Source organism: Crocuta crocuta, unplaced genomic scaffold, assembly GCF_008692635.1.
Source record: "Crocuta crocuta isolate KB4526 unplaced genomic scaffold, BGI_CrCroc_1.0 scaffold24, whole genome shotgun sequence".
Lineage (NCBI taxonomy): Eukaryota > Metazoa > Chordata > Mammalia > Carnivora > Hyaenidae > Crocuta > Crocuta crocuta.
The window spans coordinates 2,903,910-2,916,219 of record NW_027530974.1 but is presented as its reverse complement, the minus strand read 5'-3'; the positions used below and the strand labels follow the sequence as shown (position 1 = coordinate 2,916,219).

Here is a 12,310-nt window from a genome sequence, read left to right as displayed (position 1 = left end):
TATTTCTATTAGGAAAACCAAATCAGAAATATATGTAACAAGGACAGGCTTCCAACATCCTTTGGTGTGTGTTGTGCACTTGGTTGCTAGAAGTATTCTGATGTCTGTAAGGAAGATCATACTAACTCGGCCATTTCCAAATGGCAGTTTCTGTGAAAGGCAGATTCTGCCAAGTGGTTTGGGTAAACTTCTCTCTACGCCCTTCCCCTTCACTGGGATTTACGATGCACATCAGAAGTCTGTGAGCCTATAAATAAATCAGGCTGTAATTAAATTAAATCAAACTTTAATCTGGCAGTTGCCAATCAGATATGAGCACAGAATACCTTTCAGGCACATCTATGAACAACAGTGAAACAGTTTCTAAGAAACTTTAGGTAGGAAATAGGTGTTTTAATTTAAAACTAAGCACAAAATACCAAGTTTGAGCAAAGGAAAAATCAGGAGACAATATGGTAACAAGAGACATAGTTTATTCAGTTTTCCCAATAATTGTAAACATTGCTTCTATTTAAACTGCCAAGTTACAATTCAAGTGATACCATGAGTAATTGAGATACATTGAGTATTTTCAGAGACCAGCTTCCATATCTTGATCACTAAATGGAAAGATTCTTCAGAAGAACAGTCCCTTACCCTACATACAGAAGGAGAAAAAAAAAATTAAAGATGCCATGATGATACCTATCAAATAACTGGAAAACATTTTAAGTCAATTTAGTGTACATTATTGACATGTAAAAAAACACAAATGAATCTGTAGTGAACATTTCCATAAGGAAGACATTCCATCTAGAATGATAAAACTTGTGCTGAGTAATATATGCTTGAACTAGGATACAAAGAAACACTTGATGAGGCCCAATTTCTAATGACATCATTATAACTAAAGAAAGGAAATTACTTATTTGAGAATCTACTTCCTTCCTAGCTCCACCATTTAAAAAGGGCATTCCTTAACTGCCTGGCCTAAGTTTGAAGATATGTGAATCCTCTGTTTCATTGCAGAGATTTTATTTCTACCTATCCAGCTCCAGTTACCAAATGATCATCAAGTACAAGTAAAGCACAGTAGGAAGGATGCAAATATGAAACAAATGTGAGAACATTACACTTCTCTGCTCTACCACGTACCATAAAACACATACATTTTTTTGTACTATAGAAATGCCCTGAGTATTTGTTTTAGAGAAAAGAGGTGGTTATCATAATGGGGGGAAAAAGTTACAGTATTTTAAAAATACAAAATTATTTTTGAACTAGTAAAGTGGAAATGAGTTATACACTGAGACTGAATAAACAGGATGCTATTAATAAAGACTTAAGGGTGAATGCGAATACTGGAAAGATCTTTAAAATTTATGACAAGATGCTCCCTTCCTTCAAAACCTGGATATTCTAACCTGATTTCTGAGACCTTTGAGAAGGTCTACGTAGAGAACAAGCTCTACAATGTTTATGCTTTCTGGATCTCAACTACCCCCTCACTACAGAAAGAAGTAGGACCTCTTTGAGGGTTGTGTCCTAAGACTTAAGAACCCTGAAGTCTGACACATACATGGGGTATTTTTGCTGTGAAGTGTAATAAAACAAAAAGCTTTATATCAGAGAGCAACTTATTTGAAAACTACAGTTACAAGTTATTATGAAATATGAATGTATGTTAAATTCACTAACTGACCAGAATCAAAGAGAGGTCTTACAAAGCTCCAAATTTCTGCATCAGCAAAATTACCAATTCTAATCAAATCATGTGTATGTATATAAAGAATGTTTACAACGTTCCCTTCAAATAGACAAATTTAGGAATGCTAAATTGGGGAACAAAAGTCGACTTCTCTCATTTCCCTTAAGAAGAAAAACTGACAGTGGTTCTAAACATTGTGTCTACTTCAAGACCATGACTGGAGCACTTGGAAAAACAAAGGGACTAAAAGGAAAGCTGGGGACTGGAGGATTAAGGGAGTTGAATAGTAGTGTTCTTAAAATACCACTTGCTATTCTTTTGCACGTGGTTTTGGTGGTTTCTAGTTTCCTAATAACCCATAGGGACCAATTCTGATGGCCATGTGTTTATGTGGAATCTCACCATTCAGGAGTCTTTCCTACCCCTCAATGACCACTGTTTTTATCGTAGGGGAGGGAAGAGAGGAGAGAGGCAGGAAGCACAATAAAACAAGCATGTACAGATGAACACCACAATAGCACTACTACTCTAAGTGCCAAACATTAACGAAACCCAAATCATAAGGCTGAAAACTAAAAATTAGACAAAAATTAAATGGAGTATTCTTTTTTGTTTGTTTTAATCTTTTATAGGACAGAAACCTTAGCTCATGTCTTCTGGCTGTCATCATCTTCCACTGAACTGCACCTAAAACACAAAGAACAAGTAACAAGCAACTTTGTTTTTTAAAGAATACGTAATAGTTTTGAAGGCATAAGATGAACTGTTTCTAGTGGAAGTTAACTTACTTAAATAATTCTACAAAATGAAGCCATGAAAATCAACAGAAGCATCAAAATGTTACTATTTTGAGTGAAAATAACTATAAAAGACTCGAATATGCAGCATATTATCACCAAAATACAGTAAATCATGGTGGGAAAATCACTACCCATTTTGTTAAGGTGGAAAAGCTGCACCTGTGAAGCCTTCTGTAAAAGGCTTCCCTCTACCTGAAAATGGAAACTACCTTGTATTTATTTTAGTAAAGTCTAAACCATGAAGAGACGGGGTGTAGATTCAAAGTTGGCTTATTATATCATCTATCACCTTCCTGGCTGTAGTTCATTTCATGTCTTTAAATGGAGCAAAACCCACCAGAAGAATGCTGCTATTCTGATTTTCCATTCTTGAATGCACCAAAACGTGCATGCTTGTTGTTATTAGGTGCCTGGGTGAATAAAAAAATCCCATTTACAATTTAAAAATATTATTTTAACCCCAAAAATCTGATTATTTTCCACACTGCTCAGGAAGACAAGCATTAATTTTACCACCCAAACAGAAAAAAGACTCCTATGCATTTCTGAAAAAGCTCCCCTGCCATGTTTAAAAATACGGAATTCCTTTGTGTTGCAAAACCAAGCTGATTTACATGATTTTGTTTTAAATTGTGGCTAAATGTTTATCTACACATGCTGTCAGAAATAACCTTGTTAAGAAGGTGAAGCTGGTGTCTCAGCAAATCAGACCCCTTGGAGAAGGCGTTGAATGGCCTGTGCCCCGTTTTCCTTTTTTCTCTTTCCGCACCATCAGAAGGAAAAGTGAGAAAATAGCAGAAATATTAGTTAAATCCTGAATTATACCCCATAACCTACAGGAATTATCTCACTACACTGAAAGCTGACAATATCTGCAGGATTTTTCTGATGAAATAATTAGGATCCTGATTATTAATAAAATGATAAGCTTGTGGCTAGGCTTTACAACTTTAACAAATAATTCTTTCAAAGACTTAAAGGAAGAAATGAAAGGTTGCTTTTAACTATTTATGGTTTACCTGACTTACCAGCACTGAAGACAAAAACTTTTAGAAATGGCTACAAATGCCTTGTTCACAAAAGACTTTATTATCTAGTGATGCATACTGAGAACATACAGAAATCTGCATGGTCCACTTCACATGCAGTAGAACAATCTTCACTTTACAATAAGTGAGTGTCAACTGTTTTATGCAATAGACAACACTTTAAAGTCACATTCTTAAAGAAAAGCTTCATTTACAAAAGAAATAAAAGGTAAAGAAGCAATTACCGCTTTTAAAAAGCAGCTGCTTTGTTCAAGAGTGGAAGGTTTATGCCTGTATTGAAAGACAACATGATCACAAATAATGAAAACAATGAACAAATGAAAAAACACTTTTACCATAAAGCAGTACACTTTCAAAATGACATACAAATAGTTAAAAATTTCATTATGCTAACTTTTAAATATGAGGACTCAGAATTAGGCCTCAACATTTGTAATTAGTAAATGAAAACTACGCATTGTTTTTTTGTCACTACGAACTGTATTTAACAAAATGTATATAAAGTCTATAGCAAGTTGATTTAAAAAATTAAAGTTAATAAGAAACAGTACACTGAAGGCGCTCTATCCATCAAGCGCACACTCTTCAAATTTTAAATGTGATGAACAGAACAGAAATTGTAACTATGCCACAGTCGTGATGCCAAAAAAGAAAACGAGATCAGTTAGCACACATGCAGGGAATTCTGCCACAAAGCTAATATCCCTCATTTGTCAACTGTTCCAATAAAATAACATCTTAAAACACCAGTGATGTTGATGGGTTAGCTTACCTTCAGTGTACTGAATGTTGTACACAACCTGCTTTAAAAGAGGAGACCATCCCTGCAGGCAGGCTCAAGAAGGAACAGACCCCCTTCGGCACTGACTACACCAAGGGCATGCTGCTGTGGCCTGCACACACACACCTAGGAAAATGTGAATATAAACAGCATTTATGCTGGCCATTTTATCTGAAGACCAATATGAAGCCAAGTTTGCTAAAAATAAATCAACCACCCAATATTACTACTCATTTGATAACAGATGCTTTTGTCTTTTATGTGAACTGCAACCATATACATTTGCACTGTAATTCTGTGCAGTCTTGGCAATTAAAACAGTTCTACAGTGAAATTTCACATAAGACACAAAACAGATTAACTAACATTTCTAAAAGAAATATCACCCTTGGTGTTAATTCAAATATATCATGCTTCCTCAAATTTGCTGGAGAAATATTTATAAGTTTATATACATTAATAAACTGCTGTGAAATTTCTTCAGTCTTTGTATTTAATTACTCAAACCCTTGGAGCTTCTTCATCTCGTTTAAATTTTTTCCTGGATGAAGGCATGCTGTAGGGCCTGATTGATGCTAATTCGTTTAGCTGGGTCCAACATCAGGATCTGGTCCAACAAGTCCTTTAGCTGGTGTACTTTTTTACGCTGGTCTTCAGGAAGTCGCTGGCACCCAATCAAGTCAGCCAACAGGTCCTTGGTTGGATTAATGGTGCTCATGACAGTAACCTTCTCCTAAAAATAATTTTTAAAATGTGTATGTCTAAATGAGTTACTAAACATATGTAACTTAAATTAGACTCCCTGGTCTATCAAAACTTCTAATATATGTATTGTCATCTACTCATAGAAACCTTTGACGTCGCTTCCTCTATTCTCTACATCTTTTTAAGAAGCAACCAAAAAACTTGAATGGGAAGAAAAAAAAAAAAAATCAACCCCAGTTAGCAATGACAGCTTTTTAAAAATATAATTTAATTTTGTAAAAAGATAGAAAATGTCAAAAGAAAGGAAGTCTGTGAAAAGCTAAAAACTGTTTAATAACAATTAACAGTAAACACTGTAGTTAGAACTAAACTTTTCCCTACCCTGAAGTGGTAACAGACAGACATGGAAACAAGCCCATCCAAAAAGTGTTTGTGGCTAAGTGCTCTGACAAAGTTAGAACAGATACGATGGGGCAAAAATAAAGAAGCCCTTACTTTAATCTGGAGGTTTTAGAAGGGCTCATATAGAATGTGTATTTCCCCTAAGGCTTGAAGTTGGATAAATTGTTTTGAGGATGAGGGCGTGCAGGAGGCAGATAAGGTCAGAACAGTCTGTGAACAGAGGCACGGAGGTGCGACACAGCAGGCCCTCTGGCTAGCTGCCAAATGTGGCATGGTGGGGTTTACAGAGTCCTGCGAGGAGGTGGGAACTGCTGAAGATGGCAGAGTTCATCAGGGAGGAACCCAAAGAAGGGATTTTAAGCAGGGAGAATAACATGATCAGGTTTGTTTTCAAGATCACTCTGGCAAGCAGGACAGAAACTGGATGGGAGGCCAGAGAAAGAAAATGATCCAAAGAACAAAGGAAGAGGGCCTAAATATGAGCTATAATAAAAATAGACTCATTATACTAGACAAACATTTTTAAATACCTCATCTTTTTCATAACCCGATTGTGTTTTATTCAGGAATTGGCCAAGAGCAAAAGGAATTATTTTTGGCGATTTAAATATTCACAGCTCCTAGTACCACCCAGCATTCAGTTGTTCACAGTAAGATTATCATTTAACGTAACACAGCTGAAAGAAGACTTACCCTCTCTGTTACTTTATCAACTTCTATATACATGAAGTTGAGGTTTTGATCAAAATGTTGGTCTTTGAATACGCCTTTCCGAATCATCTGGCAATAAAGCAAAACAAAACTTGGATTTTGAACTATTATGAACAGTCTGGCCTACTAACAATTTAATACATAACATATGTAATATGTATTAATTTAGTCTCTCTAGGTTTGTCTCCTCGTTTAGGAAATCTCTTAGATTCCTTGCTCTGGAGAGTTTAACATCTTTGAAAAAGAGTAACAGAAATGCTGTGCCTAAAACTACTATACCATGAAATTCTATTTTCCCAGGTAGTGACTTAAACCAATCAATTATAGTATCACATTGTGCTTTCAATGTTCAAAACTGAGGATCAAACAAAGACAAAATAATTTGTGCTTAGAAAGGAAAAATATCACACATTTGGGCCCCTTTCTCTTGGCAGTTGAAGAAACCCAATGACATTTCACAAATTATGTTCCAACGGCCCCCAGAGGATACAAGTAAGACCTCATTAAAATAAATACCAACATAGCGAATTTCTGTGTAACAACTTCTAACCAAGTCCAACAAAATAGAATTTGGACAGTACCTGAAAAACACAGTGGCTTCTGACCTATATGTGGAAAAATCTGTAATCTCTCAGAAGTTCAGCAAATTTAAGCTGAAATCAAAGTGTAAGATATGGCCCTCAGGTTTATAAATACCTCAAGTTTCTGTTTCATTTCTGAAACAATTATTGTGGCTGAGCATTAAGGGTGAATTTTAGGTTATAAAGATGTCAATTTCAAGGGAGTTTTCTTGGTAACTTCCTTTCCCAAATAACTTCCAGTGTGAATAAAATGAAGGTCATCAAGTTCCTTTTCCAACAGTCCCCCGTCATTCTCTGACAACTGAGCCCTTCTTCACATCTGAACTAACCTGACCTGCATCTTTTTTCATTCCACCTCTCAAACATGTTTGGTGCTGTTATCAATAAACGGTGTGTTCCCAAGGCTGCTTCTCTGCCCATCATTAAAGGACAATAAACGAACAAGGGAAGAACAAAGATATGAAACAGTCATTTATTTACACATGTACGGTGCTGAACAAATTTATGCTCATCAATCTCTTTTCCTCAATTCTAATTCTACTTCAAACTCTAGGCCACTCCTGCTTAATTTAAAGAGTAAAAAAAGCAAAGAGAGACATCAGAAGGGAAGAGGAAAGAGGAAAAACAAATCCTCTTATTTTGACAGCTCTTGGTTGATTAGAACCACTAACTTAAACAGCAGAAATGAAAAAGAGCTAAGGAATCACAGTAGCCATATACCTGCCTTTCTGAGATTGTTTTATAGCCACTATGAATAAGCATCAGTAATCCACTGGTCTGCAATAAACTACTGCTAAGACCCTGAAAACAAAAACACAGCTCACGCTAACATCCTACCTTATTGGGCATCTTTCCTTTGAGATCCATGGCGAGCTTCAACATATGGTTATTGGTTTTGCCGGGAAACAAAATTTTTCCAGTGTAGAGTTCATATAAGGTACAACCTACAGACCACATGTCTATACCATAGTCATAGCTTTTACCTATAACTGAAATAAAAATGGGAGTTTTAATACATGCAGATAAAAACAATCAACTACAATTTATTTTCATTAGTAAGGGATTAATTTAGCTTGGCCTCCATAACTGAAATCTTAATGTCTTATTCTGGTATTAGCTTCATGTTTTTCCCAGTAATTCCTAATAGACTCTTAAAAACCTTAAAACATGAGAAAATGTGGAAGGAACTGAAGGGGGTGGTGCATAAGAACGCATGTATTTCTTTTCTCATTTCATCTTTGGTGGAGGTGCTAATCAGCCTCAACCAAAGCAACAGGAGGAGAAAAAACAAAGGTCCCATATAATCCATAAATTTGATAATCAGACCTTGCGTAATCAAGAGCAGTCTTCTAAAGCCGAGGATTTTCCAGAACTGTTTTGCTACTCTTGCCAGACATGATCAAGACTCCTGTCACAACTACCACCATTCCACCTGAGGAGGATGAACTTGCTACGGTTCCCTTCCTCATGAATGACCTCGAGCAGCTGCTGAAGTGCGATGGAAAACAGTACTTAGACATTAAATACGCTGTTTCCACTGCATATGATGGCCCAGGTCAAAGAATAGCTGAAGAGACTTACTGATTTCAGGAGCACGATAAAATCTACTGACAAGATAAGGTGTTATGTCATTATCCGCAACATGTGAAGCCGACCCAAAATCGCAGAGCTTTAAAATTGTTTTTGATTCATTAACCTGCAAAACATTTTATCATGGAAGTTTAATTCATGCCAGAAATAATTAAGACAAATAATCAGATAAAAACAATTGGCTTTGAGAAGTTATTTCCAATACTGAAAACAAAGTTACCCATTTAAAAATTCCTTTTCTAATTATCTTAGAACTCAATTTCCTAATTATAAAAAATTAAGAGCTATCAAATATTTGATTACAATTACTTAAAAGAATTTTTTTCAGTGAGGAAATACGGAATAATACCAAGTACATTTAATTTTAACCTATGCTACTTAAAAAAGAGAGGGGTAACAGAAAAATCTCTTTGAAGCAAAGTGTCTTCTAAAAATCCCCAGAATACCTGAATAAAGTCAAGTTACTATTTAAAGGAACATGAAGACGTTCACTAAGAAGGAACCACACTTAGATTCTAACTTTCAATTGACTGAGGTTAACTTTCAGTTGCCAGAAAGTTAGGATAGCAATGAAAGCAGAGGATGATTCAGATTAAATCTGGACAAAAACAGAATAAAAACATTCTTCACCGGAAGCTGCTAGACCATCCCAAATTTAGCAATCACTTCAAGTCTAAAATACTAAATCCCTTAAATATAAAAAAAGTATTAGTCAAGAAAATGTTAAATATATTTGGCACAACTGATAAATATGAACTCTATATTAGTCATTTGTTTCTTTTTTCCTTTGTAAATACTTCAACATACACAGTAACAGTGACATCTGCTGAGAAAGGCTGGAGCTGCTCCCATGGCTGCTGCCACTCATGAGTCAGAAGCATGTTCAGGATTAACAAGTGAAGATAATTCATATTCCAGAGTCCCTTCCCCCCTTCAAAAGAGACACACACAAATTCCGAGTTGGGACTTGAACTTGGCCTACAGTTCCCGCCCCAAAGAACATAACACTTTTAAATAAATACCCCTAGGCACTTCCTACTGGGATATCAAAGTCTGGTCAGTGTTACAGATTGGCCCATTACAGATATCCACAGAATTAAGCTAATGAAAATGCTTATTTTTAACTGCCATATCCATAACCATTCTCTTCATCTTGGGTTTCTGGAAAAATACGGATCTTAAATGGAAAAGTCCTTGTGAAGCTTTTAAAAAAGTATAAACTGCATTCAGCTTTTTAACGATGCAGTTTAAAATGCAGAGAAACCCCAGGACAATTTTAAAATTAGAATCTACCAGTTCCACAGATAGAGTTCCACTCCTGGCCTGGCTAAAATGCCTTAAATGATAGCAGGGGAGCCACACTTGTGTGTACTTCACTTTGGCTACACAATCTCTACCCTCCCATGAGGATTGTGGTATTCCTACCACATTGATGGTTGAAATCCTGGGCTAGAAGTTTTGGATTTTCATTCACAAACAGCTCCCTGTGGTCTCTGAGGTCTACTTCCTCCTTTCTTGGGAAGGAGAGACAACATTCAATGTCTGAAGTCCATGTGAAAACCTTGTTAGAGTAGCATTAACTCAAAATGAAGTTTGAAAAATAAGAGTTCCTAAATACTGGCAAAGGTCTTATTCTTTAACTTAAATGGTCGTTAAACAGATGTTCACTGCAATAGTTACCTTTAAGTTTTACAGATCTTACACATTCTTTGATATGAATGGTATATTTCACAATTTAAAAAAGAGAAAACTTAGGTAAAAACTATGAAGCTGACTAGGCAAGTCTACAATTCAATGATTTCACTGTAATCACTCAGCTCTTCTAACCCCAAGTTAAATTAGATATGCAATACATTGTAAAGTCAGACAAAACATGCTTTGATGGAAGGTCTCATTATTTATGTGCTAGTCTGGAAGGAAGTACTTTAAGATATTAAAAAAGATGAAAAAGAAGAATCTGAACTAACAGCTAAGTTATTGACAAGGGGTCCTTAACAAACTTTAATGGGATTATAATCTTTTAAAAACACGTTAATAGCAGACAAGTTAAAAATTCCTCAAATTGTGAAAATACCCCCAACTCTGAACACCTCAGAAGACGGTGAAGAAATGGGGCCAGGGAGGGAAGAAATAAGTGTGCATTCATCACTCCCCTATAAGGATATTATTACCTCTCAATTTCAAAAACATAAACACTGTTAAAGCTGCATATTACGATACCAGAAGTCCTTAGTTAGGAAGCGAAGACTGTGAAAGGGAGGTCTTTCAATGTAATACCTAATCACAACTGAGTTACTGTGTTTGGACCCCCTCCTGGGCACCTAGAGACAAAGAAGTCTACTCAGTAGACTTAAGAGATAATTACCTTTAAGTGTCTCTAACCCTATCAGACAACAAATTAGAGAACAAAGAGCTGTGAAGATTCCTAATTTCAAAACAGCAACATGTGAGCATTTTTTATTTCTTTTTATTTTTAGATACCAGAGGAAACCCATCATTATTCCACTAAAGCACTCCTGGGATTTATGTGTACTCTAAATCCATCAATCAAATGGAAAAAAACTGGGGACAATAGCTTGTTTCTTCTTTCCTTACACTTTACTATGAAATTTCATGGACCAATTTCCATAAAAGTAAACACTGATTAAGTCCTTTGTAATGGGTAATTAATATATGGAGTTGTTCTTCTAAGACATCTTTCTAGATTAATACAGTGGTAATCACATACTGGTAAGAAGCTATATGGCTGTACAAGGCAACCTGTTGAACTTACCAGGATATTGTCTGGCTTGATATCTGCATGTAGGATATTGCATCTTTTAAGGAGTTTTAATGCCAAGAACAGCTGCTGACTATAGGATCTCACGGCTTTAATATGAAGACCAACATCCTTACCATATTTTTTTAACACCTCTCGTAAATTCATACTTTTAGGAGAGAAAAACAACACCACCACAAAATTAGGAGTTAAAATGCAAAATGGAAATAAAAATGGCAAAATCATGTCCAAGCATTAAGTATAATCAAATCTGTAATCTAGATTATAATGATAGTATCTGTTCAAGAACCCCCCAGATGTTTAATTGTTCTACACTGAAAGAGTACATGAATCTGTGTGCATATAACACAATTTTCCAATAAAACTCAATTTTCAAAATAAACAGAAGGGAAGACACACAATGGTAAAATTCCTATTGATTTTAGAATGGGTTTACATCTGAAAGCCCAAAACTAAACCCATACTTTTGACAATCAAAACTGTATTTCTATTCCACTACTTCCATTTCTTTTTATCATGATGTGAAAGTATTTAACTTTTGGAGAGTCTTGCTGCAGAGTTTGGCCCATGGTGTGCAATTAATATTTATACATTAACGACTGTCAAGAAGCTAGTTCTTAACCAAAAGTAAAAGACAAAACCAGAGCTAACTGGAAAAAATAAAACAGGCAGAAACTTTGTCATTGTACTTATCTAAGTGTTTCGAAACGTATAGATTTGACAGTGTACCTTAGAGGTTCAAATACGAGACAGAGATGCTGCTTGTGATAAAAGTGTCTAAAGAGTCGCAAACAATGAAATTTGTCATCAGGATCAGCATCATTAAGTTTTTTCAAGAATTCTAGTTCTTTTAAGCCAGTTTTTTGCCTGAAAAAAGAAAATAAAAAATGAATACAAGACATTTAAAAAAAAATAAAACTATTTACTAGTTCCAATCTGATGTATTATAGGTGATTAGTTTGGAATTTTTTTTAAATACTAATAAGTCTATTGAGGAATGAGAAGTCTGTATGTCACTCATGCAATAATTTATACTGAGCCAAATACTATTCCCATGTAGTTAATTTCCACAATAATCAACAGAAAGAAACCGTGAGGAACAAACCCACATTGCTTATAGGGAATTCAATCCTGCACAGATTTTATCTCAAAAACATCTTTTTTTTTTTTTTTTAAATATTTTTTATTTATTTCTAGGAGAGAGAGAGAGAGAGAGAGAGAGAGA

The 12,310-nt window shown here is 35.4% G+C and overlaps 1 protein-coding gene across 10 annotated transcripts in view; it reads right to left on the bottom strand.

Annotated features, from left to right (window-relative positions):
• Positions 1-453: 453 nt before the first annotated feature.
• PRP4K (pre-mRNA processing factor kinase PRP4K) overlaps positions 454-12,310 on the bottom strand; it is a 37,138-nt gene continuing 25,281 nt past the window's right edge. The window contains exons 10-17 of one of the 10 annotated variants that reach the window (XR_013336526.1): positions 11,815-11,952; positions 11,080-11,233; positions 8,298-8,412; positions 7,554-7,705; positions 6,118-6,204; positions 2,825-5,050; positions 2,329-2,374; positions 454-637 (exon numbers count right to left, since the gene is read on the bottom strand). Coding sequence is in view for 1 of the 10 variants with exons in the window: in XM_077770035.1 (XP_077626161.1) it covers positions 4,847-5,050; positions 6,118-6,204; positions 7,554-7,705; positions 8,298-8,412; positions 11,080-11,233; positions 11,815-11,952 (850 nt within the window). In the remaining 9 variants the exon portion in view is untranslated. Of the gene's footprint in view, positions 5,051-6,117; positions 6,205-7,553; positions 7,706-8,297; positions 8,413-11,079; positions 11,234-11,814; positions 11,953-12,310 lie in introns of all 10 variants that reach the window. The other 9 variants (XR_013336528.1, XR_013336530.1, XR_013336524.1 and 6 more) reach the window with 9 other exon arrangements.